At 66.6% G+C, this 25,593-nt stretch overlaps 5 protein-coding genes across 14 annotated transcripts; 2 read left to right on the top strand and 3 right to left on the bottom strand.

Moving 5' to 3' along the window:
• Positions 1-47: 47 nt before the first annotated feature.
• Positions 48-1,166, bottom strand: ARPC4 (actin related protein 2/3 complex subunit 4; the record flags this gene model as incomplete). The annotated part of the gene is given in 4 exon segments (XM_076346472.1): positions 48-143; positions 224-335; positions 711-829; positions 1,063-1,166. Coding segments are annotated over 4 exon segments (330 nt in total), but the record flags the coding sequence as incomplete, so codon positions are not given.
• Positions 1,167-1,785: 619 nt separating this feature from the next.
• Positions 1,786-4,535, top strand: TADA3 (transcriptional adaptor 3). The gene is made up of 8 exons (XM_076346458.1): positions 1,786-1,995; positions 2,117-2,367; positions 2,544-2,649; positions 2,852-2,993; positions 3,176-3,279; positions 3,409-3,518; positions 3,653-3,838; positions 3,922-4,535. Exons 1-8 carry the CDS (start codon positions 1,789-1,791, stop codon positions 4,112-4,114), a joined length of 1,299 nt encoding a protein of 432 aa, XP_076202573.1. The 5' UTR covers positions 1,786-1,788; the 3' UTR covers positions 4,115-4,535.
• A 566-nt stretch (positions 4,536-5,101) lies between these two features.
• On the top strand, positions 5,102-8,989 carry CAMK1 (calcium/calmodulin dependent protein kinase I). Its single transcript, XM_076346466.1, has 12 exons — positions 5,102-5,150; positions 5,677-5,790; positions 6,602-6,733; positions 6,981-7,055; positions 7,125-7,263; positions 7,357-7,483; positions 7,581-7,656; positions 7,755-7,867; positions 7,980-8,058; positions 8,159-8,246; positions 8,347-8,473; positions 8,552-8,989. Exons 2-12 carry the CDS (start codon positions 5,705-5,707, stop codon positions 8,605-8,607), a joined length of 1,098 nt encoding a protein of 365 aa, XP_076202581.1. The 5' UTR covers positions 5,102-5,150; positions 5,677-5,704; the 3' UTR covers positions 8,608-8,989.
• Positions 8,946-11,558, bottom strand: OGG1 (8-oxoguanine DNA glycosylase). 6 transcript variants are annotated; one of them, XM_076346464.1, is made up of 8 exons: positions 11,522-11,556; positions 10,612-10,747; positions 10,261-10,523; positions 10,005-10,184; positions 9,741-9,919; positions 9,527-9,668; positions 9,399-9,448; positions 9,144-9,310 (listed from the first exon to the last, which is right to left on the bottom strand). In XM_076346464.1, the coding sequence occupies exons 1-8, from the start codon at positions 11,547-11,549 to the stop codon at positions 9,206-9,208; spliced, it is 1,083 nt and encodes a 360-aa protein (XP_076202579.1). In that variant the 5' UTR covers positions 11,550-11,556; the 3' UTR covers positions 9,144-9,205. The 6 variants fall into 6 exon arrangements, with proteins under 6 accessions (XP_076202577.1, XP_076202574.1, XP_076202575.1 ...); XM_076346462.1 differs by lacking the exon at positions 9,399-9,448 and having other exon boundaries at positions 8,946-9,310; positions 10,612-10,737; positions 11,508-11,558; XM_076346459.1 differs by lacking the exon at positions 9,399-9,448 and having other exon boundaries at positions 8,946-9,310.
• Positions 11,559-11,949: 391 nt separating this feature from the next.
• On the bottom strand, positions 11,950-25,318 carry BRPF1 (bromodomain and PHD finger containing 1). 5 transcript variants are annotated; one of them, XM_076346450.1, is made up of 13 exons: positions 24,667-25,318; positions 22,517-23,476; positions 20,319-20,475; positions 19,074-19,205; positions 18,590-18,736; positions 17,313-17,625; positions 15,248-15,562; positions 13,698-13,985; positions 13,443-13,590; positions 12,796-12,932; positions 12,584-12,702; positions 12,306-12,460; positions 11,950-12,216 (listed from the first exon to the last, which is right to left on the bottom strand). In XM_076346450.1, exons 1-13 carry the CDS (start codon positions 25,260-25,262, stop codon positions 12,033-12,035), a joined length of 3,651 nt encoding a protein of 1,216 aa, XP_076202565.1. In that variant the 5' UTR covers positions 25,263-25,318; the 3' UTR covers positions 11,950-12,032. The 5 variants fall into 5 exon arrangements, with proteins under 5 accessions (XP_076202565.1, XP_076202566.1, XP_076202567.1 ...); XM_076346451.1 differs by having other exon boundaries at positions 15,248-15,559; XM_076346452.1 differs by having other exon boundaries at positions 18,608-18,736.
• Between the last annotated feature and the right edge of the window lie 275 nt (positions 25,319-25,593).

The following is a 25,593-nucleotide window of genomic DNA, read 5'->3' as shown; positions in this document are numbered from 1 at the left end:
CCAGGAGCGGAGCCGGGAACTGCTCTGCCCCCTCCCTGTCACCTCACCTCCACGGGCTTCCTGCGCAGGATGAAGAAGTTCTCAGCCCTCATCATCATGAACCGCATGAATTTGTGGCACAAGATCTTCTCGATCTCATCGGCCTGCGGAGAGGAAAGGGAAGTGAGGCTTCCCCCGCGCCAGGCGTGAGCTGCTAGCCCGCTGCCCGCACCCCCCACCTCACCTGCTTCACCGCGATGCTGACGCGCACGGAGTTGATGGAGCCCTCGATGAGGACCTTCTCCTTCTCGTTCCTGCTGATGATCACCGGCTGCAACAGCAGCTCTTTGCTGCTCCTGCGGGCAGAGGAAGGGCAGGACTGACTCGGAAGGAAGCGTTTACTGGTCAGAAATGGGGATGGGGAAGGCGCAAGCGGGGAGCCGCAGGGATCACGGAGACGTGGAGGTTTTGCTTCATGCTGCTACACGACGCCTTCTGCCTCCTGGAGGCGTCCATCCCCGCGGCAGATCCCAAGCTAGATCCCCCTCCTCCCCGCAGTTCCTCGGCTCCCTGCCGGCGCCAGCCCCGGTGACTAAGGGGCGGCAGCCGCTGGGTGCGGAGGCCTGCCCGGCTGCACCCGTGCTGCCCAGCGAACCGGCAGGGACCGGCCAGCGGCCCCCAGGGCGGGCAGCCCGGCCGGAGCAGAGCTCCACCGCTGCCCGCCCCCGTACCTGACTTCCACCTCGGGCTTGTTGTGCCGCTCCACCACCTGCGAGGAGAAGTTCTCCAGGCACAGCGCGGCCTGCAGCGTGGCGCGCACCGCGTTCAGGTACGGGCGCAGCGTGGCGGTCTGCGGAGACGCGGCGGCGTCAGCCCCCGGCCCGGCTCCCGCCGCCTGCCGCCGCCCCCCGCCCCGACCCGCAGCCCCCCGGCCCCGCTCGCCCCGCCACCGCCGCCCCGGCCCCACTCGTCTCGTCCCGTCCCGTCGCCGTCCCGTCCCCTCCCTCCCTCCCTCCCTCCCCCTCCCCCCGCCGCCGCCGCCGCCGCCGCTCCCCCGGCCCGGCCCGGCGCCCCCCGCCCTACCATGGTGGCGGCTGCGGTCCGGTCCCGGCAGGCGGAAGTGCCCGGTCCCCTCTTCCGGGATGCGCGGGATCTCCCACTGCGGCGGAAGGGGGGCGGCGGGAGGCTCCCGCCCCGCGTCCAGGGCCCGGGCGGCGGCGGAGAAGCCTCGTCGCGGCACAGAGCGGCGACGCGACGGCGCTGAAGAGCGGGCGCGGAGGCGGTGACCCGCGGCGGCGGCGGGATCCTGCGCGGCCCCCCCCCGCGCCCTGCCGCGCTTGGTACGCTCCTGTCAGTGCTTCCATATTAGGGAAGGGAGATGGAGAGCGAGTCGGACCAGTGAGCGGCGGGTACTGGGTGCGGCTGGGCCAATGGGGAAGCGCGGGGCGGGGCGCCCACCGCCTACGGGGGCCGGAAGGGGCGAGCGGCCTAGGCCCGGCCCCGCGGCGCTCCCGCCGCCCCCGCCCCGCGGCGCCGCTCGCCCGCGGCACCCGCTGCCCCGCCGGCGCCCCGCCGCCCTCCGGGCCTCCCGCGGCCTCCTCGGCGCCCCGGTGCAGAGCCCCCCGGTGTCCCTCAGCGCCCCGGTGCCGCCCCCCACCTTGTTCCCCTCAGCGCCCCGGTCCCCCCCGGCTCCCCGTAGCCCCCCGCTCCGTTTCCTCTCAGCTTCCCCTGTCCCCGGTTCCCTCATAGCCCCCCGTGCCCCCCTCGCTTCCCCCGGTGCCCCCCCCCCCCCCGGTGGCCGCCGCCGCCATGAGCGAGCTGAAGGACTGCCCGCTGCAGTTCCACGACTTCAAGTCGGTGGACCACGTGAAGGTGTGCCCCCGGTACACGGCCGTGCTGGCCCGCTCGGAGGACGACGGCATCGGCATCGAGGAGCTGGACACGCTGCAGCTGGAGCTGGAGACGCTGCTCTCCTCCGCCAGCCGCCGCCTCCGCGTCCTGGAGGCCGAGACCCAGGTGCCGGGACCGCAGCCGTCGGGTGGCTCCCCATCCCGCTCCTTCCCGCTGAGGGGCTGCCTCCGGTCCGTCCCTGCCCAGCGCCGGGTGCGGGACCCGACGAGGCATCGCTCTCCCCCAGATCCTGACGGACTGGCAGGACAAGAAGGGCGACCGGCGGTTCCTGAAGCTGAGCAAGGACCACGATGTGGGCACCTCTGTCAAGCACGGGAAGCCCAAGAAGCAGAAGCTGGAGGGCAAGGGGGGCCACGGGACCGGGCCTGGCCCCGGCCGGCCCAAGTCCAAGAACCTGCAGCCCAAGATCCAGGAATACGAGTTCCAGGATGATCCCATTGACGTGCCCCGCATTCCCAAAAACGATGCTCCGAACAGGTGCGTGGGTGTTGGGGGGCGTTGGGATCATCCGTCTCCTTCCTTGCAGCACCTGGCACGAGGGCTGCCTCCAGCCCGAGGGAAGAGGTGATGCGGGGGGGGGGGAGAAGGGGGGGGCACGTCAGCTCCGGCGGGGTCCCCTCCAGCTCTCCCTCACAGTTCATCCGTCCTTGCAGGTTCTGGGCGTCGGTGGAGCCGTACTGTGCCGACCTCACCAATGAGGAGGTCAGAGTCCTGGAGGAGCTGCTCAAGCCGCCGGAGGATGAGGCTGAGCATTACAAGGTGAAAAACTCCCGAGCCCACCCGGTACCTCCCTCGCCCATCCTCTACCCTCTCTCCCCATTCCCTCCCGGCCCTCGGCTGCCCCATCCCCTCCCGCGCCTCACAGCGAGCGTTCCCGCCTGGGGATGGTGCCATGGTGCTGGCGAGGCGGGAGGCGAGGCTGGGGGGGCTCCGGGAGCTGTGCCGAGCCCTGCTCTCGCAGATCCCGCCCCTGGGGAAGCATTACTCCCAGCGCTGGGCCCAGGAGGACCTGCTGGAGGAGCAGAAGGACGGAGCCCGGGCGGCGGCTGCCGCTGACAAGAAGAAAGGCGTCCTGGGGCCGCTGACCGAGCTGGACACCAAAGGTGCCTCCGTCCCCACCCGCCTTTGCCTGGTGTGAAGGGCCTGGAGGGGCTGCGAGCACCCGTGCCCAGTGGAGCCGAGCCCTGGCCCCTCGCCCCGCACCCCCGGGGTAGAGGCTGCCCTGCCCCGCTGCTTACCTCTGCGTGTTTGGGGTTGGTTTTTTCCCCCTCCCGCTTCTTCCCAGACGTCGATGCCCTGCTGAAGAAGTCGGAGGCCCAGCACGAGCAGCCGGAGGACGGGTGTCCCTTCGGGCCCCTGACGCAGCGTCTCCTGCAGGCCCTCGTGGAGGTGAGTGGGGTGGGCTCTGTGGGGCTGTGCGGTGGCCGGGCTCTGTGGGGCCGTGCCATGACCTGGCCCTGTGGGGCAGCGTCGCCATGGCCCGGCGCAGTGACCCTTCCCTCGTGCTTCTGTCGCTAGGAGAACATCATCTCCCCCGTCGAGGACTCCCCCATTCCCGAGATCGCTGGTAAGGACTCGGGAGCCGACGGCGCCGGCACGTCTCCCCGCAGCCAGAACAAGCCCTTCAGGTGAGCAACTGAGGCGGCCCTGGAGCTCGGCGCTGCCCGCAGGGACACCAAACGTGCCGGTGGCTTCCCTGCCCCGGCGAGCCGGGGGGAGCAAAGGGCGCGTGGTGGGCAGCAGCCGCTCTCCGCCCCGGCAGCGTCCCCCACACCAAGTCGCTGGAGGGGCGGATCAAGGAGGAGCTGGTTGCCCAGGGCCTGCTGGAGTCGGAGGACCGGCCGGCCGAGGACTCGGAGGACGAGGTGCTGGCCGAGCTGCGCAAGAGGCAGGCCGAGCTGAAGGCCCTCAGCGCGCACAACCGCGCCAAGAAGCATGAGCTGCTGCGGTGAGTGCGGGCGGGGACAGGCGCTGGCAGGGGGCTGCCCAGCGGGGTCTGACACCCCTGTGCGCCCCCTTTCCCCCCCCCAGGCTGGCCAAGGAGGAGCTGCACCGGCAGGAGCTGCGGCAGCGCGTCCGCATGGCCGACAATGAGGTGATGGACGCCTTCCGCAAGATCATGGCCGCCCGGCAGAAGAAGCGCACGCCCACCAAGAAGGAGAAGGACCAGGCCTGGAAGACCCTGAAGGAGCGGGAGAGCATCCTCAAGCTGCTGGACGGGTAGCGGGGGCCAAGGACCCCCCCTCTCTGCCGTGGACCTCAGCAGCCCAGGGGTGGTGGCCGTGCCCCTGTCACCTGCAGGGTGCCGGCAAGCCTGTGCCCTGCCTGCGCTCGCCCCGCCGGCGTGGGACGGAGGGGGCGCAGCCCCCTGGGCCTGCTCTGCCTCCCCACCTGGGCGCCGGGTCCCAGCTGCTGTCCCCTCGCTGTCCGCTGTCGCCAACCCGGGCTGGGGACCCCACGGAGGTGTGGGGGTCCCTCCCGGGAACGGCTCCCCCTGGCCGGCAGCTTCCGCTCCCGCGTTCCCCCGTGCTCCCCCTGTTATTCTGGGAGGGTGACGTGAGCCGGGCTGCCATGGGGGGCGGATGCGGTGGCTGCTGCGGTGCGGCTCCCACGGTCCCCTGTCCCTCCCCATGGCCCCGGGGGAGGGTGTGGGGGGGACGCCGGCCCCCACGGGGGAGGGTGTGGGGGGCGTGGGGAGGGGAAGGGGCTGGCGGGGCGGCCGGACTCTCCATGTACCGGTGGTTTCCGCTGCCGCGTGCGCGGGCAATAAAAGGCGGCCCGGTGCAGGTGGTGGCGTGGTGGCCTCAGGGACGCCGTGGGGTGTGGGGACAGCCGTGGGGCAGTGGGTGTGGGGTCACTCTGGGGTAGGGGGAAGCTGGGTGGTCCCCTGGGCTGGGGCGGGGGGGGGGTAGTGCTGGGGCCGGGGCTGTCCTGCAGCCCACTGTGGGGGTGTCCCACTCGTGTCCACCCAAGGGACCCACTTGTGTCCTCTGCCCAAGGGACCCGCTTGCCCCCCCCCCCGACGGATGCACTCGCCCCGCCGCCGCCGCCCCACGCGCGTCCGCCCCCCCCCCCGCCCCGCTTGCGTGGCCACGCGCCCCGCGGTCACGCGTGGCCCTCTCCGCGGCCGGCCCCGCCCGCTGACCGCCCATTGGCGGCGGCGGGGCGTGGCCACGCCCTTCCCCGTGACGTCAGGGCTGTCCGGCGGCGCCGCGCCGGGAGGAGTCGCCGCTGCTCCGCGCGGGGCCGGGGCCGCATCGGTAAGGGCGGGGCGGGGCGGGGTGCCCACGCGCGGAGCCGGTGCCCACGCCGGAGCCCAACCTCCCCCCACCCCCCCCCCCCCGCCCGGCGGCGTAAGGGCGCACCAGCCGCGGAGCGCAGCCCCGCTCCCACGCGTGTCCCGCCCGGCGCGGCTGTACCAGCTGGCACGCGTGCGGAAGCCGTGGGTGGGGACCCTCACGCACCCACGCGTGTGCCTCGGCCCCCCTCACGCTGCCCGCCCGCCCCGCGGGGCAGGCGCGGGGCGGGCAGGCAGCGTGAGGGGGCCCGCGTGTGTCCCCCGTGGGGCACCCCACGCCAGGACTCCTGCGTGGATGGGGGGGGGGGGGGGGCGCTGGCCATAGGGCCAAAGCAAAGGCTTGTCCCCATCACCCCGTGATGACAACCATCCGCCACGTCCCCTCGGCACCCCCTCACCACTGTGTCCCAACGTCCGCTCGCCCCACGGCATCCCGCCCCCCCCCCCCCACAGCACGCTGACACCCTGTCCCCCCACTCGTGTCACAGGCGGGAGTGGGTGGCCCCACGGGGCACCATGCCGCTGGGGCAGGATGGGCCCAGCTGGAAGAAGAGGACCGAGGACATTCGGCGCATCTACGACTTCCGAGAGGTCCTGGGCACGTGAGTCGCAGGCGGGGGGTGGGGGGACACGACACACCGGTGACAACCCACTCGCGGTGCCGGATCCGGCCCCCTCCGGCTTTGCCGAACCCACCGCGTGGAACCGCGCCGGCTCAGAGATCGGCCCAAGGCGGGTGCCGCCGCCGGGCTGGCCGCGCTGCCTGCCACCTCCCTCCGGCGCTGGACGGTCCCCTCCGCCGGCAGCTCTCCCGCTCCGCCGGACACAGCGCCGAGGGTGCCCGACGGTGGTCCCCCGGCTGGCAGAGGGCTGCCCGGCGGTGCCCAAAGCGCTGTAAGGCTCTTAGGCTGGATTAGCGGGTTAATTTCGGCAAGGCTTAGGGCCCAGCGGGGCACAAGCGCGCTGCCCATCACCTGCCCCACCCGGGCACCACCAGCTCTGTCCCGGCTCCCGCCGGGCACCTCGGCCTTTGGGTGGACACCGGGGGCCCCCTGTGGAGCCGGGCAGGGTGTTCCTGCTCGCCCTGGGCGCTGCGGGATGGCACGGCACGGCACGGGGCTGCCAAAACCCACCTGGGGGGCTCGTCCCTGGCCCGGCTCAGCTCCGGGCTGCCAGCAGCGCCATGGCCTTATCCTGCCTGATAAGGGGACAGTGCAGCCGCGCCGGGAGATGCCGGGCACCCAATCCCCAGCAGGGCCTGTGTCCGGCCGTCCTGGCGGGCGGCTCCCGCTCGTTTTTCTCCTATAAATAGCTGGACTTTTTGCCCGTCGCCATGGCAATCGTGGCACGGCATCGGCGGCTCTGGCCGGCGCACCCCCTGCCCGGCTCACCCCTTGCCCTCCCCCCCCCCAGGGGGGCCTTCTCCGAGGTGGTCCTGGCGGAGGAGAAGGTGACGCAGAAGCTGGTGGCCATCAAGTGCATCGCCAAGAAGGCACTGGAGGGGAAGGAGACCAGCATCGAGAACGAGATCGCCGTCCTCCACAAGTAGGGGCTGTCCCAGCGCCAGGGTGGGGGTCCCGCTCCACGCACACCCCCTCCCCCGCCCCCCCCCAGGCACCCGGCACGGCTCCCCGCTGCCATCACCCATCGCTGGGTGTTATCGGCAGTGCCCAAAATAGCCAGCGGCATGTGATGCCCTGCAGGGCTCAGCCCGGCTGCTCCCTGTCCGGTGGGGGCTGGGGTGGGGGGCAGCTGGGAGCCCCCTCACCTGCCCATGCCTCCCCCCCGGCAGGATCAAGCACCCCAACATCGTGGCCTTGGATGACATCTACGAGAGCGGCACCCACCTCTACCTCATCATGCAGCTGTGAGTGACGTCAGGAGGGTCCGGGGGGTCCAGGGAGGCCGTGCTGACCGGCGCTGCCTGTCCCCGCAGGGTCTCGGGGGGGGAGCTCTTCGACCGCATCGTGGAGAAGGGTTTCTACACCGAGCGGGACGCCAGCACCCTGATCCGGCAGATCCTCGACGCCGTCAAGTACCTGCACGACATGGGCATCGTCCACCGTGACCTGAAGGTGAGCGGCGGGGGGGACGACACACAGCCCCCCGTCACAGTGACGGGGAGGGGACCCCGGCGTCACCCCTCTGTGACCCCCCCGTCCCCGCAGCCCGAGAACCTGCTCTATTACAGCCTGGACGAGGACTCCAAGATCATGATCAGTGACTTTGGGCTCTCGAAGATCGAGGGCTGCGGCAGCGTCATGTCCACAGCCTGCGGCACCCCCGGCTACGTGGGTGAGCACCTGCCACTGGCTGCCACCACCCCGGGTGCGGGGTTGAGGTCCCCCCCCCGGCGTTGGGGTCCCCCCTCACCCCTGCCGTCCCCTCCCAGCCCCCGAGGTGCTGGCGCAGAAGCCCTACAGCAAGGCGGTGGATTGCTGGTCCATCGGGGTCATCGCCTACATCCTGTACGTACCCCCCCTCCCGCCCCCCTCCCCTCCGTGGGAGCCCGGCCCCCCCCCAGGGCCACCTGGGGCCAGCATCTCCCTCCCCGCCGCCCCCCCAGGCTCTGTGGTTACCCCCCTTTCTACGACGAGAACGACGCCAAGCTCTTTGAGCAGATCCTGCGGGCCGAGTACGAGTTCGACTCGCCCTACTGGGACGACATCTCGGACTCGGGTGAGCCGGGACCACCGGGGCGGTGGGGGCTGGGACACCGGCGTGGTGTCGTGGTAGCCGGGGGAGCGGCGGCAGGCACAGGTGCTCACGGCTGCTCCGCACCCCGTCCCAGCCAAGGACTTCATCCAGCACTTAATGGAGAAGGACCCGGGCAAACGCTTCACCTGCGAGCAAGCCCTGCAGCATCCCTGGTAAGGGGGGACCTGCCACCATCTGCTCCCGTACCCTGGCTCACCCCACGGCAGCCGTGGGGCAGGGGGGCTTCCACTGACCCCCCCCCTCCCGCCCCAGGATCGCCGGGGATACGGCCCTGGACAAGAACATCCACCAGTCTGTGAGCGAGCAGATCAAGAAGAACTTCGCAAAGAGCAAGTGGAAGGTGAGGGCGGGGTGCCGGCAGGGTGCAGGGGGTGTCAGGGGGGTGCAGGGGGCACCTCCGGGCACCCCGTGCTGGGTGACGGACGCTGTGGGGTCGGCAGCAAGCCTTCAATGCCACGGCGGTGGTGAGACACATGCGGAAGCTGCAGTTGGGAACCAGCCAGGAGGGCCCCGGGCAGACGACTCCCACCAGCCCCAGCGAGCGGCTGGGTGGGGGCACCAGCAACGGTGAGCCCCGACGCCCCTGTCCCCGTCCCGCAGCCCCCCGGGGCTCCTGCCAGGCTCTCACCCCTCTCCTCCCCGCAGGGTCGGACTGCAGGCGCCCGCCCACGAGCAGAGCTCAGCGCCTCCCACCAGACTAAGCACGGCCCCACACGGCCACATCCTGGGTGGGCCGGGGAGGGGGCCGGGGGTCCCAGCCCTCCCATGGGCACAGCGTGGGGTGGGGGCCCTGCAGTGCTGGAGCTGGGGGGGACGGTGTGGGGGCACCCTGCCCTGCTCGCCCCGGGTGTGTGGGGCTGCCCCCCACCGCAGGCTCGCAGCAGAGCTCTGCATCGGGGCATGGGCAGCCCCCAGGAGCCCCCCCGCCCAGGTCGGGGCTGCATCCCGGGCCCCCTCCCACACCCCCTCCCTCTCTCCCACGCCTGCCCTGGCACTGCCCACCCCCTCCCCCCAGCATGTTCAAGGAGAATTTTCCAAATGGATGTTTCTATTTTATTGCTTGTAATAAAGGCAAGAGGCCAACGCTGCTTGGCTCAGCTCGGCTCTGCCCTGGGGGGGGCTGGACACAGCCCTGATTCCCCCCCCCAGCCTCACTGCCCAGGGCAGCAGCTTCCCTCAAGCACACAGTGGGCGGGGGACAGGCAGCTGCCCACACTCCTGCGCATCCCAGGCTGGGAGCAGGCGCGGTGATGCCCCCCCAGCCACTGATGCGGGGGCTCTGTCCCTCCTGGGGCGTCCCTAGGGGGGCCCGTCCCCACAGCTGTCCTGGCCTCGGCCCCCCCACGCCTGATCCCGGCTGCCGGCTGGCTCCTGGCCCTTGCGGAGGTCGGCGCAGAAGATGACCTGGCGTGGGGAAGAGATGATGGGGTGGGCACGGCCGGGGTGGGGCGTGAGGGCCGAGTCCCAGGGCGCCCGGGAGGGGGGTACTCACTGCCTGCGCCCAGCCGGCGCGGGGGCCCCACAACCCCCGGAAGAAGTCGCCTGCGGAGAGAGGGTGAGCGCCGGGGGCACCGTCCCCGTCCCCGTGGGTCCCATGTCAGGGCCCAGCCCTGCCCTCACCGATCTCCTGGTGGGCCCGGGGGGTCAGGCTCCTGCCGCCCAGCACCGCACCGTAGCGCTGCCGCGCGATGCGCCAGACGTGGGTGTCCACCGGCACCGCCTCCGCCTTGTCCAGGGCCATCAGGCAGACGCAGTCGGCAACCTGCCGCCGGGCAGCACCGTCAGCCCCTGCCGCCGGCCCCCGCTCCCCGTCCCGCCCCATCCCAGCACCCACCTTGGCGCCCACGCCGGGCAGGGCACACAGCACCCTCCTGGCCTCGGCATAGGGCGCGGCGCGCAGCCGGCGCAGCCCCTCGGCACCGAGCCCCTCGACGATGGCCCGCGCACTCCCGCTGACAAACTTGGCCCGGTACCCGAAGCCCAGCGCCCGCAGCCGGGCCTCGGCGTCAGCACCTGCGGGGGGACAGCACAGGGACATGGGTGGGCACAGGCGAGGCGGCGGCAGGGTGGCAATGGCAGCGGCGGGGCGATGGCGGACCTGCGAGCGCCGAGAGGGAGGGGAAGGCGTGGAAGGGCCGGGCGTCGAGGCGGCAGAGGCGTCGGCCGAAGGCCTGGCAGAGGCGCTCGATCATGGCGGTGATGCGGGAGATGTGGTTGTTGGAGGTGCAGATGAAGGAGAGGAGGCACTCGACGGGGTCCTGCCGCAGCACCCGCACCCCTGCCGGCAGGACACGGTGAGGGGATGCCGGGCAGGTGCCGCGGCCGTCCCCCATGACCCCACGGGTCCACCTCACCTGGGAAGTCGTCGGCCACCTTGCGGAAGAGGGGGTCGGCCGCCCCCCAGGCGCAGTACAGGGCCGGCAGCCCCACGTCCAGCTGGAAGTAGTCGCGCAGGATCTGGTCCGTCTCAGCACCGTCCGGCTTTGCCGCCTCGGCGGGACGCCCATCCTCCTCCTCGCCGTACACCGTGTACCAGAGGCGGTCCGGGTCCTGCCTCAGCGTCCAGACACGCCCCCCCAGCACGCCCGTCCAGGCCCCCGGGCTGCTCTCCCACCACCTGCCGCACACGGGGACGTCGGGGCCGGCCCAAACCCCCCCGGGCTGGGCCACGGGGCGGGGGGGCCGGGACCCCCGGCCGGGCTCACCGGAAGGTCTGCCCCGACGACAGCACCAGGTCCAGGCGCAGCTCGGCCGGCGGGCAGGGCAGGGAGCGCCACAGGGACGGGCAGGCGGAGGGGCTGTCCCGCAGCTTCATGGGGGCCGGGGGCCGCCTGCACCCCCCTGCCCCGTGGGTCAGGCACCGCCCGTCCCCCTGCCCCAGCTCCCCGGGCCCACCTCCGCCCCGAGCTGCTGCAGGGCCCCGCTCCCGCCGGCTGCCCACGGCCGCCCCCCGCTCCTCCCCGCAGCGCCCCAGCCCGGGCCCGCGCCCTGCCCTGGCCCCCAGCCCCCCCCCGCTGCCCCGGCCAGCCCCGCGCCTCGCCCCGCACCCGCTCGTCCCCAGCCCCGCGCCTCGCCCCCCACATCCCCACATCCCCAGCCCCCCCGCCTCGCCCCGCACATCCCCAGCCCTGCACCTCACCCCCCACATCCCCAGCCCCCCCGCCTCGCCCCGCCCATCCCCAGCCCCGCGCCCCCACACCCCCAGCCCCGCACCTCGCCCCCCACATCCCCAGCGCCGCACCTCACCCCCCACATCCCCAGCCCCCCCGCCTCGCCCCGCACATCCCCAGCCCCGCACCTCGCCCCCCACATCCCCAGCGCCGCACCCGCCCATCCCCAGCCCCGCGCCCCCACACCCCCAGCCCCACACCCGCTCATCCCCAGCCCCCCGCCTCGCCCCGCACACCCCCAGCCCCGCACCTCGCCCCCCACATCCCCACATCCCCAGCCCCCCGCCTCGCCCCGCCCATCCCCAGCCCCGCGCCCCCACACCCCCAGCCCCACACCCGCTCATCCCCAGCCCCCCCGCCTCGCCCCCCACACCCCCATCCCCCCGCCTCGCCCCGCACCCGCCAGCGCCGCGCCTCGCCCGGCCCCGCACCGCCGCTACTCCACCATAGAGCTCCCGCCGCCACGCCACCATAGAGCGCCAACCCCTTCCCGGCGACGCTCTGGCCCAAGTTCCGGCGGCGGCCCGCCCGGCCCCGGAAGCGCCCGCCCCGTCTCCCGCTCCCCGCCCGCAGCGGCCGCGGCTCCGCAGCGGAGGTTTATTTTCTAAGAATCAATAGATTTTTCTTCCTTCAAAATAAATACAAACAACGTCCGAGCGCGGGGCCGGCCGGGGGCTGGGGGGCAGCACGGGGAGGGGCGGGGGGGGGGCTCCGCCCCGGGGCACGGCGGCGGCCAGAAGATCCCGGGGAGCCGCAGGCGGGGGGGGGGGGTGTGGGGGAGCGGGCACCGGGAATGTGGGAGTGAGGGGGGCACGGGGGGGCCGGCCCCCCTCCCCCCCCCCCCCAGCCCCCTCCGTGCCCCGTCCCCGGCGGGTGCAGACCAGCTGCACGGGGGGGTCCCCGAGCCCCGTTTGCCCTGAGATACGGCGGGGGAGCGGCCGGCGGCGGGGGCCGGCTCAGTCGCTCTCGCTGGAGTCGCTGCTCTGCTCGCCCTGCACCTTGTTGCGGTGCTGCATGGCGCGGTGGTAGGCGATCTGCACCGACTTGCGGATGTTGGACTTGCGGCCCTCCAGCATCTTCTCCTTGTCCAGGTCCTGGTTCACCCCCAGAGGCACCAGCTTCGTCCGGGGCAGCCACTGCCTGCGGGGAGCGGGGGGCCACCTCGTTTGAGGGTTACAATCGTCTCCGGACGCCCCCCCCCGCCAAAGCCCCCGGCGCCCCGGCCTTACCAAGTGCGCTTGTTGTCGAAGAAGAGGACAAGGTAGAGGTGCTCGCGTGCTTCCTGAGTCATCTGCTCCCCCAGCTTCAGCACCTCCAAGGGGGGCACGGGGATGGGGACGCCGTGGTGGAACATGCCTTCCCGCGGCATCTTGGGGTCGATGATCTGCCGAAAGAGCGGGGGAGGGCTGAGAGGGGAACGGCGACCCCGAGTGCCGCTCCGCGGGAGGGGGAGGTGGATTTTGGAGGCCCCGACAGCGGGCGGGAGCGCGCGGCCGGCGGTACTCACCAGCGCCGGGTAGGAGGGGTAACCCCGGCACTTGGCCCACACCAGGTCCAGGGCATCCAGGGAGGAATCCTCGTCCTCGGACAGCCACCCCGCGCCACGCCCCATGCCCTTGCGCACCACTGTGCCGGAGGAGAGGGGAGAGGGGAGTCAGCCGCGTCCCCCCCGGGTGATGGGGCCAGCTGGGCACGCGGCCGCACGGCCGCGGTACTTACTGCCGTGCCCCACGCCTCGCCCCGTGCCCACGGAGTAGGACTCGTTCTCCGTCCCCGACGTGTCCTCGCTGCTGTCCTCCGGGAAGTTCACTCTGGAGAAGGAGGGCTTCCCCCTGCCCTGCTTGGAGGGCGTTGTGCTGCGGGGAGAGGGAGCAGAGCTGTCAGTAGGAGCCACGTTAAGCTTCCAGAAACTGCTTTTGAGAGGGCCAGCCTGGCGTCGGGAAGGACTTGGCGGGGGTAGCAGGAAGAGAGGCGGGATGGTGCTTCTGCCGGGGCGCCGGCCGGACCCTCACCCAGTTTCACCCGGGAGGACCCAGAAGACGTGCACTGATCCGAATTAGAGGCGCAGGCAGGAACCTGCGCTGGAGCTGGCTGCCGGAGGGGCCGGTGCTGGAGCGGCCGCTGTGCCAAGAGGGAATTCCCCGGTTCATGCTCCCTACTGGCCCTTTGCTGCACGCTCACACCTTTAGGTTTTACATTAAAAAGAAGGCACAAACCCCGCAGCTTTCTAGGGTTTAGCTAACAGCAGGAGGGTGAATGAGACGGGTACCACCAAAGAGGCTCCTTGTCCGGCAACTCAAAGCTGAGAGCCGCCCGCTGCCACCCGGGCAGCACCAGCGCCATCAGAGCCGGGACGGGGACGGTACCTGGTACGGTCCGAGGCGGCGCTGCTGCTGCTGCTGCTGCTGGACTCCGAGTCGGAGCTGCTCCGGGGAAGATTGCAGTCGTTGCGGTACACCAGGAAGCTCTTCTTCACTGGCTGGTTCCCGCTGCTGAAACCGTTGGCTGGCAGGTCTGCAAAACACCCCACCAGAAGAGCGTTACAACCGCGCGGGACCCTGCCACGCGCCCCCGGCGGGGCCGCAGCCGCCCGGCTGCGCAGGGGGAGCTGCCGCACCCACCCATGGGAGCGTCTTCGGTGGACTTATCGCTGTCACTGTCTGAGCTGGAGCTGGGGCGCGGGCTTCGCCCTCGCTTCCTCTGCCGCTGGGAGGACCCCATTATTGGGAGCTGGGGGGGCCCGATGGGGCTGTTCCCGTGCCCGGGAGCGATCTGGCTGTCTCGATTCTTTGGGGGGCGTCCTGGACGTTTTGGAGGGCCTGCAGTTTTAGGGTTCTTCTTGGAGAAGAGCACTGAGGTCCTCCTGCCAACTTCATGTGCTGGGGTGGAAGAAGAATTGGGACCCAGACCTGGAAGAGGGAGGAGAAGGTGTCAGCTGCAGCTGGCAGGGACTGCACGGCAGCGGCATCAAGGAGCAGCTTCATTTCTCGGGAACGTTGTCTCGGAAGATCCTCCATCCTGAGCTTTGCCATGCCTGTGCCCTCAGCGTCAAACTATCCAGTCTGCTGGCAGTAAAAGCTAGATGGGGACATCAAAGAACACTCCACCAGCCAGGTATGCCCTCCTTTCTCCCAGGCAGCAACCTCACAGAAACAGAAGTCAAGAGCAGGCAAGCAGGACTAAACCTTTCCCACGACACGCAGCAGCTGAGAAGCTCCACTGCACCCTTGAAAGACAAAGGCCCTAAACCGCCCCCAGCTCGCGGAACGGCCTGCTTTTCCCGGTGCTTAGGGGGGCAGGACTGGGATGCAGAGGTGGCAAACCCCCGGTGACACCTAGCAGTCCCTCCTGGAGCTTTTGCTGTGCTCCCCACGGAGCCCAGCTCAGCACCTCCGTCCAGGAGGCCAGGGAGCTGGCGGCTGGCCCGCGTTTGGCTCCCAGCCCCGGGAGGGAGTTTGGAGCTCAGCAGTCGGTGCTGCTGCAACTCCCTCCCGTGCCCCCAAGCAGGAAGGGACGCTGAAGGCAGCCTGCTCCCTAATGCCCCTAGAGAAACTGGGCAGCGTGGCAGAGCTGGCAGGAGGAAACAATCCATCTCACGCCCCACATCACACAGCTGGGACTCTCACGGCAAAGCACTCGGTCTCTGGAGCGACATCCAGCTCCTCGGCCGCACGGGAGGCGAGCTCACTGGGTGAACGCTGACCGCAGCTGCGAACACCAGCGCCCTGCCGACTCTCCCCAGAGGCAAACGCACACCAGGCTGCGGCTGTTCCAGACGCAGGAGGCGGCCTCCTTCGGCTGCCAATCCCATCTGCTTGGCTGGTACGGCTCAGTACCAACTACCCAGTGGGGTACAGTCCTCGGACGGGCACGCCGGCAGGGAGCCCGGGGAGGCGCAGACGTTGTACTCCGCACCCACCCCTACCTACGGGAGGCACTACGGGAAACGAGGAACCCTCGCAGGGGAATGGGAGATAAGGGACTGCCCCCGGAGAGGCCATCTGCCCTGCTCCTAAGGAGGAGCGAAGAGCGAGGTGTGTGCGGGGAGCTGCCTGCACAGCCCTCCTGCCTCGGGAGGTGCCTGGCAGGGCAGCCTCTCCCCCAGCCAGCCTGTCCAGAGGTGATTCTCCACCGCTCCCCAAAACCAGCAGTATTCTGGAGGGACCAGTACCTTTGCCAGTCTCCTGGCTGCTGCTCTCTTCTGCAGCGCTGTCTGTCTGCAGGTCCTTCTCGCAGGGGTTGTGCGACTGCAGGACTCCCCTGGCAGAGGAGCCGTGCCGCTCCAGCCCGTCTCGGCCCAGGTCCCGTGGGTGAGCGAGTTTCCGCCGTAGGACTGTGATCTCCTTCTTGATCATCTTGGCCCGGCGGGACCGTCCTATGCTCTGCTTGCCAGCATTGACCTCATCCAGCCGCTCCAGCAGGATCTTCAGCTGCTCCTCCAAGGGCAGGTGCTTCTGATTCTCTGAGAGCAGCAGCCGCACATCTTCTGGGGGAACAAAGAGGAGCAGATGGATGAAAGAAATCGGGAACTCTTTGGAGCTCCTCTACGTGAAAGGGCATGGGGCAATCCAGGTTCCCCGCAGAAGGGAACCAGCTGACACGGTACCAAACACCTGTGAACATGGGAAGTTACCCTTGGACAGGCTGGATCGATGGGCCCAGACCAATTGTATGAGGTTCAACAAGGCCAAGTGCCGGGTCCTGCACTTCGGCCACAACAACCCCATGCAGCGCTACAGGCTTGGGGAAGAGTGGCTGGAAAGCTGCCTGTCGGAAAAGGACCTGGGGGTGTTGGTCGACAGCCGGCTGAACATGAGCCGGCAGTGTGCCCAGGCGGCCAAGGCCAATGGCATCCTGGCCTGTATCAGAAATAGTGTGGCCAGCAGGAGTAGGGATGTGATCGTGCCCCTGTACTCGGCACTGGTGAGGCCGCACCTCGAATGCTGTGTTCAGTTTTGGGCCCCTCACTACAAGAAGGACGTTGAGGTGCTGGAGCGTGTCCAGAGAAGGGCAACGAGGCTGGTGAAGGGTCTGGAGAACAAGTCTTATGAGGAGCGGCTGAGGGAACTGGGGTTGTTCAGCCTGGAGAAAAGGAGGCTGAGGGGAGACCTCATCGCTCTCTACAACTACCTGAAAGGAGGTTGTAGCGAGGTGGGTGTCGGTCTCTTCTCCCAAGTAACAAGCGATAGGACGAGACAAAATGGCCTCAAGTTGCGGCAGGGGAGGTTTAGATTGGATGTGAGGAAAAATGTCTTTACTGGAAGAGTGGTTAAACATTGGAACAGGCTGCCCAGGGAAGTGGTGGAGTCCCCATCCCTGGAGGTATTTAAAAGACGAGTGGATGAGGCGCTTAGGGACATGGTTTAGTGGGCATGGTGGTGTTGGGTTGACGGTTGGACTCGATGATCTTAGAGGTCTTTTCCAACCTCAATGATTCTATGATTCTATGATTCTACCCTAAAAGACCTGGAGAAGGAGCCCTGGGGGAAGCAAGCCAGTTGGGACTGCTGGGGAAGGCAGGCCGATCAGCAGCTTGGCGAATACCAGGGTTCCCATCGGCTGGGGCAAGGACACAGCAGGAAAAAGAAAGGGGGTTGTAACAGGAAAAACAAGAGTCAAAGGGATCCTGAAGCATTACAGAGCAGGGAAGTTCCCCTCACTGAGCCCATCCCGTGCTGGAGCAGGGAGAGGGGGACCCTGAAAGGATCCTTCTCTGACAAGCTGTTCCTGGCGGTGCTCCCCACTGCCCAGCAGAGACAAGCAGATCTACAACCACGGAGCCAGTGAGGTCTGGTTGAGGGGTATCAGGAGCTGTGTGGCAGCCAGCAAAGCCCACAGCTGGGGAGAGAGGGGGGAGCACACAGCTCTGACCAGGGGGAGTCAGTCCTTCTAGCCGGGCGGCACAGCAGGAGCCTCAGCAGCTCACGGCCAGTGCTGGGGACGGGGCGAGTGACGGTACCCACGTCCCAGGCAGCCCCCTGCTCTGACCAAGAGGAGGACGAGGGACCGAGGGACTGGCAGGACACACAAGCCACTGCCTAGAACCAACCTAATGGGGCCGATAGGTACCTGGCTAGCAAAGCCCCCACCTCTCTGGGGAGTGGGCACGCACCGCCCAGACATCCAACTGAACCTCCCGCGGGAGGCAGCTCCAACAGACTCCCAGGTGCCCTGACTCTGCCCAGGCTTTTCCTCCGAGTAGCCCTCGTACCCCGGGACAGGGTATGAGTACTCACCGTCCTCGATGTCTTGGACCTGAGCCTCTTCCACCGTTACACAGTGAGGGAAGTGCATGCCTGTCTCAAAGTCAATGCCCATCTTCTCTGCCTGCCGGCGAGCCTGCCGGAGAACGGCGCCTCCCTGCTCCCGCAGACGGATGGCTGCCCGGTAGAAGATTGTGTCTTTGGCATTGTATTTCAAACAGTTGTTGATAATCAGGTTGAAATCCTCCTCAAAGTCATCAAAATTCAGATAGCGATAGGCTTCCAGGTTTTGTTTCATTGTCTGAAAATCCATCGGCTTCTTGATGTGATCCAGGTAGTCTGGGACCTGCACGAAGAAAGAGCCAGAGCTAAGAGCCCGGGAGCCATCAGTTAGCATTACCTGCTCCAAGAAAACAGTCGTTAGAGGAATCAGGTATCGCTCCCTGCGCTCTGCCCAAATGCACATCGGGGAATGCCGTCTGCTTTTGCAGCTTGAGGAACAGTAACGCCTCCGGACTAGGGAGCCCATGTGCTGTACTCAACATGTTAGAGCAGATACGCACTCTGAAGCATTTTTAAGGCTCCAGCGCACATGCCAGCATCCCGTCCTCTCCTCCTGTCTGCGGGCAGCTGGGATCCAGAACGCTACACGGCATTCCCCGGGGGAGGAAGCCACAAGCGCAGCCCCCGGGGGCGAGGCTGAGTGCAGACAGGTAAAACAGAACCGTCCAGGCAGCAGCAATGGCTGCAGGTGGGACCGTGCAGCCTTCCTCCCCACCTCTGCCAAGACACCTCCATGCCGACCTGCTGCCAGAGCCGTGCAGAGCCAGCACGGCCTTTCCCCACCTCCCCAGGCGGGCACTCGGGGACGGTCTCAGGAATCATTTCCCTTGCCCCCAGCAGTGACAGTCTTGGGGTCAAACCCGTTTCTGTGCTGTGCTCAGTCTGTCGCCTAGCAGAGGCCTTCACGGGAGGACAGGTAAGAGCGTGCCGCCTGCCAAGGGCCGGCATTCTGCCTTTCCCAGCGGGGATCCCCAACCGCTCGCAGACGCTGGGGAGTCACCAGCAACATGCGCAGAGAAAGAGCCGAGTGCTGTGCTCCTGGCCGGCACCAGCTCAGCTGTTCCGCATTCAGCTCGCCCGGGAGGGGCATCGCTGCACAGCCCCCTTGGGTGAGTGGTGCTGGGATGCGCGAGCCAGCACCAGGCTGCCCGGGGGAGCTTCCGGACCAGAGAGCACCCGGGGCAGCCCTTGGCACGAGCAAGGGACAAGTTTGAGTGAAGTAGAAATCTGGGGGAGGGGGTTCTTACTTCGTAGATTTCTGTTACCTCAGACAGAGGGACCGGCTCGCTGAAGATGTTGCCCGTGTCTTTCTCCTGCAGCTGTTCAAGCGTCTTGCGGAGGAGGATGAGGAAGGGGGTCAGCTGCATTTCCAGTGCCACCTGCTGCACTTTGATCTGAAACAGAAGAACAGAGCGGGGCTGAGACCCCTGCCCGGCAGCGGGGACAGTCCCCAGGGAGCAGCAGTGCAGTCCTGTAGGACAGCGACACCTTTCCTGGCGCGAGGGGCAGGGACTGCACCTCACCCCCATCTCTGGGGAGCAGAGGTGAAACACCGGCTCCAGCACCTGCGCGTGCCACCTCAGCCTTGCAGAACAGCCACCTTTGCTCAGAGCCGCTGGGGCAGGGCGCAGCACGGCCGAGGGGACCCCGGCACATGCCCTACAGCACTCTAAAGAGCCCATGCTCATGCCCACCCCAGCAGCTCCCCAAGGAGGGGCAAACAATCGTTACCGTCTCTCTCTTGAGCTTCTCCCGCTTGCGTATCAGCTCCACCAGCAAGCGTGCACGCTCTAGGTCATGGCGGAGGCGCTGCCATGACTTCAGCTGCTCCTTCAGGGCCCAGTTCTTATCCTCAGTGTCTCTCTGCGGGAATATCAGAGACCATGAGCCGATAGGAGATGTGTTCCCATCCCCACCTTCCTGACTGTGTGCTGGGGCTCCTCCCTGGCAAAGGGAACCGGCACGCCTGACCCGCTGGTTCAGCGAAGGTCCTGGTTCCCTTGTTGTAACCAAGGCGGGTGACTCAGAAACAGTCTGACCTCTGGCCAGAGCTGAATACCTTGGTCACCAAGCCCTTAGGATGCCAGGAGGTGGACATCCCGAGCCTCTGGAAATACTCTTCCTAACGTGACCGACTACCTGCAGCTGCCCAAGAGCACAGATCAACAACACCAGGGTCTGTGCTGCTGCTCAGAGCTCCAGCAAAGGGCAAAAAAGGAACACGGCTCTGGTTGCTTTCACTTCAGGAGCACCAAAAAATGCCAACTTTTATTCTGCTGTAGCCAAAGACGAGCAGAAGCAGTCTCAACTCTTCTCCAGCAAGTAAAAATGAGAGGGAGCAAAGGCAGGAGAAACCCCTGCCCGGCCACAGTCCTCAAAGGGCTCAGAAAGAAAGATTTAGAGCTCAGACAGGGAGCCAGAAGAAAAATCTTCCTCTCTGGCACCAGAGACTTCACATCTGTGAAGTGCTGACTAAGGGCTGAGGCAGACAGCGGGCTGGAAGCAGCACCCACAGGGAGCGCTCCTGGAGTGGTTTCAGAAACTGGAAGCGAGGCCTTGGTTCCTTCCAGACTGTTTCTGGAACCTCCGGCCACCTCTCTCGACACTTGCTGACACAGCAGCCTCAAACTAGAGCCATTTCTGACAGCTTTGCCGCCGCCACCGGCTAAATGTGGGCACGAGGAAGGAGCTAACTTCTGCGCGGCAGCGTGAGAGGGCAGGATTCCCTTCCCATGGCAGGCTGCCAACGGCGTCACTGCCTGGCAAATCTCTGAATGCCGAGAGTGGAGGAGAAGGTGAAGCAGCAAAAGCAGCTGGGGCTGCCCTTTCCTCATCCGGGAGCTTGTACCCCTGGCACCCCTTCTGCGCCTGCAGGCACCGCATGCAGCAAAGGCTTTGAGCCCGCAGCTCCGAAGGCGCAAGAAGCATGCGCGCGCAGCCAGGATTGCCTGCAGCACCCCAACAAGCAGCCCTTACCTGGTCACAGTTTCTTTGTGACTGCAGGTGTGTCTGAAGGCGGCGGAGCAGAGGGACACCGTTGCGGGACTGTCTCTTCAGAGTCCAGTAGCTGTGCAGCCTCTGCATGAACTGGCTCTTCCTCTGGATGGTTAAACGGTTTGTAATCTTACTGAGCCTGAGGAAGGGAGAGGAACCACAGACCCCATCAACAAGGCAAGCCTGGCCACTGCAGGAGAAGCCCTGGCTGGGGTGATGTAGCAGCAAGGCCGCCCGAAGGCAGCTGAGAAGCTCCTCAAGCAGGGAACACCCTTTCCCATGGCAGGAATTTCTGTAATACCAAGTCATGCAGGGCAGCCGCCCCCCCGAGTCAGCCGCAATGGAGGATGCCAGGAAACATCCAGCCTTGCCTCTCCAAAACAGACTTTTCCTTTCTACCTCCTGCCAACTTTCGGGCAAAAGCCCGGGGCAGGCTGCGCCAGGTCAGGGTATAACACGGCCGCATCAGGGGCCAGACCTTTAACAGCTCCCACAGTCCCCAAGACTGCAAGCATTACGGCGCTGCTATCCCAAAACCATTATTTACCCGGCTGAGGGCCGCTCACGGTGACAAAGGCCCTAGCCAAACGTTACCAGACAAACCTGAGCCCCAGGCAGCCCATAACTTGACCAAACCTGGCAAAGCGTGAGGAGGGAACAGGAGGCACGAGCACAACAGAGCTCCTATCCGGGCTAATGAAGGACTACCCTAAACAGCCCAAGACACCACAAAAGGGATTTTCCTACTCTCTCTACAACAGCAGAAAGCCTGGAGGGGCTGGGACAGCCTCGTTCAGCAAAGCTGGACAGAGATGCCCTGCTAGCGGGGAGCCGAAGGGACGAACCCCCAGCATCTCCACGTCTCACAGGGACAGCTCTTCGCAGGGGATGACCCGACCTGCATCAGCCTCAGCTGAAGAGGCTGGGGAGAGCAGCCTCATGTGCCATCGCTGGCCAAGCACAGCTCCCACAGGAAGACATTTGGCATTCTGGCAACAGCCCTGGAAGAATAATTAATCCCAACAGGAAGGCCTGGGGAGAGGTTAACAGCTTCTAGCTCAGTGTGGGTTTCGCTGCGAGCACAATGATAGCAGCAAGAGCCTACAAACCGCCTGCCAACACGTCCACACGTAAGAAAAAGAGGCTCCGGCTATAGAGCAAGCCCCGAGTGAGCAAAAACATAAGGTTAGGACACAGAGCGTGGCAAAAAGCCAGCAGCCTTGTAGCAGAGACCTGCCTCCACAAGTCACCAGAACGCTGTCCAGAAAGCAAAGCCCATGGTTTCTGCGTGCTCCCCTCCGACTGCACAGGAGGTACTCTCGAGGGTCCACAGGGAAGCAGCTGTCCCATATCCCTGCTCTGTCACAGCCGTGCTTGACGGGCCGGCAGGTACGGTGCCGGGGTGACACAGGGTTACATCCCTGGCACAGCTCCCGCCGCGGGGAAGAGGAGAGCTCAGCTGCTCAGGGGTGGTGGTTCACAACCAGGAAAGCAAACGCTTCTGTGCCCAAGGTGACGGCAAGATCCAAAACCGTCCTAAGATGCTTCTACGTGCTTTTGCATGCTGCTGAGGACACCCAGGGTTATAAACTACACTGACAAATTCTGGCAAGGCTCTTAGATGCTCTTGTTTTGGGATTTGCACGCCAGCCCAACAGTCAGACCAGAGCGAGACAGAACGATCCGCTCCAGAGCCAAAACAAGCCCCGGGTTAGCCCATTTCCCAGGCCTGAATTGCTCCCACACTTCCCAGCAGGACCGTCCCTTTTTTCCCCGGCACAGTCCCAGGAGGAAACGAACCTCGGCAGAAAGGAGAGCAGCCCCCTCCTCCCTCCCCAGTTTACTCCAGCACCTGAGGTCAGCACAACAGGAAAGGAGCGCTGGGAACCCCCAGCTGCTTCCTGACGTGTCCGGCCAAGTTCGCTCTCTGCCGTTAAACTAACAGCAGCTATTTCCTGCCCCACCGAGGGCCCAGACACCTTTGCGGGGCAGCGCATCGCCCTGCCTCTCTGCAGGACTCCAGAGGAAACCACCAACAGCCCTCTGCGAGAACAAAGTGAAAAGTACCTGTGCAAAAAGCTACGGAGAGGAACAAGATAACGCCCGCATGGAAAGCAGGACACCAGGCACGGAGAAAGGGAGAAATTTCTCCACAGCCAAGGGAGGGCAGCGGGTCGTACCTGTGCGGGGGGATGCAGGGCACAGAAACCACGGGCGCTGCGGCTCGTTTCTCCGCCAGGATCTTCCGTGCCTTCTTCATCTTGATTCTAGACTTGGCCTTTGCTTTTTTCACTTTCTCGGAGCTCCAGCCCTTGCCCTCCTCCTCCTCCTCCTCGTCCTCCTCTTCCCCCTCGCTGTGGGAGAGGGCGGGAAGCCTGCGCACGGAGCCCGGCGGCGTGTGGATGTCGCAGTAGGCGGTTTTGCGCACGCTGAAGGAGGTACCATTGGCCCCCGTCTCCCGGACGGGCTCCATCTTCATGTACAGCCCGGCCTGCTGGGCACAGGTGACGTGGAAGGCAGTGTAGCAGTTGGCTTTGTGACACTGGATGCAAGCCCCGGAGCCACGCTGCTTGCAAATGTAACAAGTCAGCTTCCAGCGCGCGGGCGGGATGTGCTCGATGCTGTCGATGGGCTCCAGGAAGACGGTGTTGGCAAAGCACACCTCCGGGATCCAGAGGGCACAGACCACGTGTGCCCAGCGCCCGTCGTCTGTCTGCTTGAAGGCCCCCCCCTTGTTCGGGCAGAGGGCGCAGTCCACAGCTCGCGAGGGTGACTGCAGGCACCGTCTGCAGAGCCACTGTCCCTCCGGGATGTAGGGCACCCCGTAGCACTCCTGATGCACAGCCAGGTTGCACATGTCGCAGAAGAGGATGACGTTGCTGTTCTGACACTCCCCGTCATTGCAGATGCAACAGACGGCATCCTCATCCACCAAGGCATTTGGATCCCCCTTGTTGTGGCTCTCGAAGTAGGACTCCTTCTCCAGCCGGTCCATCAGGTACTCGAAGATCTCCTGGGGAATGGGACTCACGCCTTCGGTCTTCCGCCGCTCGTTCATGATGTCCAGCCAGATGTAATCTTCCTCGTCCATGTCGTACTCCACCTCCTCATCCAGCTCCTCTGCTGACTTCTCGATGTACCTGGAAGGACAGCACGGGAGGGTGAGAGCACGGCCGGCGGGGTCTCAGAGCTGCTGAACCTTAACTCCCACAGGCCATGGCTGAGGGAACGTTTAAATGCTACAGCCAAGCCGTAAGTCAAAATAAAAAAAACAGGGACAAGGCAGGAACGTGCAGAAGCGGGAGGTGCTGCTGCACCCCGAGCAGTGCAGCGACACAACAGCGCATTGGGCACGACACAGACAAAATAACACTCGTCTAATGGGCGAGGTACGGGCCTTGGAGACTCATCAGCGCAAGATGGGAGCCTGCACGAGCCACCAAGCAGTGCCAGATGCTCTGGAGACAGCAGCCTCATGCCCAAGACACAACAGCAACCAGGCATGGAGGCACCACGTTTTGTTTATTCTGGCGAGGGCAGCTGCGCCCTCTTCTCTTTCACTCCCAGTTGCGGGTGAGGGGATGTTATTTAGAGAGGAAAGAGCTCGAACCCCGAGGCTGCTGCTCCAGTGACTGACAGCAACCACCCCCCGCCATCGCCACGAGCAGCACTGCACACACCTCAGGGGGAGGTTTCTTTTCTAACACCCTGACACAAAATAACGTCATTATCCTGTCCCTAGAACACGGTGCCGGTTTCTCAGGGCACGTGGTGACTAGGAAGGCAGGGGTGACCACACAAGCCTTACTTTGGTTCAGTATTAACTCCCTACTTGAGGTATTATTTTAGGCCACTGCGCTTGCCAAACCACTCACGGAAAATCCGTAGGACAGCAAAGAACATTAAGCCCGCAAACACACACATCTTAGGGGTAAACCTTGGTGCTGGGGGGCTCCAGAGCTATCCCAGAATACCTCTGAAGAGCAGTGGGGAAGGCAGGAGGATGCATTTGGTTTTTGTTATAACTGTACCTGCCGTCCCAACAAGGAAGGAGCGTGGCAATCCAACTGCCGGCAATGACCTAAGCAGCGACCGAGCGCTCTCCAGGCGCACGGACCCCTCAAAACCGGGGCGCAACGCCAGACAGAGCTCCGAGAGCCTGAAGCCATGGGATGGCCAGCTCCACGGGACCCGGGAGAGGCAGACGGAGGCCATTTCCACGGGCCACGGACAAGCCGCCCGCACAGAGCAGGGCCAATTCTGCCTCCAGACCCAGGGCACAAGTTAGAGCTGCCTGGGAGCCTCCTCGCGCCCCGGCCACGGACAATACCTGTAGTAAGAGGTGGGACGAGGTGGGGCGTCGGGGGTGTCCTGCTCCAGCTCCCGGTACACCACCTCAGGGAGCTTGGGGGTGGTGCCGGCCGAGGCGTTGTGGTGATGGTGGTTGGAGTCCTTGCGCTTTTCCTTGTTCTTGTGCTTGCCGGATTTGGGCGGGACGCTCTGGGTCTCCGTGTTCTCCTTATTGCTCCCGTTCTCGGGCACCTCCTCGGGCACCTCCTCGTCCTCGGACACCACGTCGAGGTTATCGAAGATGCTGATGCGATGGACGCGGCCGTGCAGGTCCACCTCCACCATGCGTTGGGCCTGGGCGTAGGTCATCACCTCGCGGCCCGGCGACTGGGAGGTCTCGGAGGGGCTGGGCGACTGCTTGTTGGCGGCGCGGGCCTGGCGCCCCTTCTTCTTGTGCTTGCGCAGGGGGGTGTGCTGGGGCGGGGGGGGGTTGTCGTGGTCATAGTGGTAGAGGTGGTACTCGATCCCGCTGTAGCTCTTGTAGATCTTGCGGCAGGTGCCCACCGGACACTCGTAGGGGGGTTTGGTGGCCCGCAGGTTGTGGCAGAAGGTCTTCACGTCGAAGTCTACGCCCATGGCGTCGCCCGCCCGAGCGGGGCCGAAGGGGGCTGAGGCGAGGCCAGGCCAGGCCGGGCCCCCCGCCCCGCCGCCCCCTCCCCGGGCCCCGGCGGCGGCGGCGGCGGCCCGCCCGCCCTCCCCTCCCTCCGGCCGCGCTCACCGGCCCCGGGGCCGCGCTCAGCGGGCGGGCGCGGGCGGCGGCTCCATGGGCGGCGGCGGCGGGCCCGGGCCGGGCCGCAACAATGGAGGCTGCGGCGGCGCCTGGCGCGGGGCGGCCGCTGGGTAAAGCGCCGCGCCGCCCTTAGCAACCGCACTTTCGGCACGGCCGGGCCGGGCGGCGGGGGCGGGG

The sequence above is a fragment of the Aptenodytes patagonicus genome, chromosome 8 (genome assembly GCF_965638725.1).
Source record: "Aptenodytes patagonicus chromosome 8, bAptPat1.pri.cur, whole genome shotgun sequence".
Taxonomy (NCBI): domain Eukaryota; kingdom Metazoa; phylum Chordata; class Aves; order Sphenisciformes; family Spheniscidae; genus Aptenodytes; species Aptenodytes patagonicus.
Note: the sequence above shows the minus strand (reverse complement) of the source record. Positions and strands in the feature narration are given on the sequence as shown.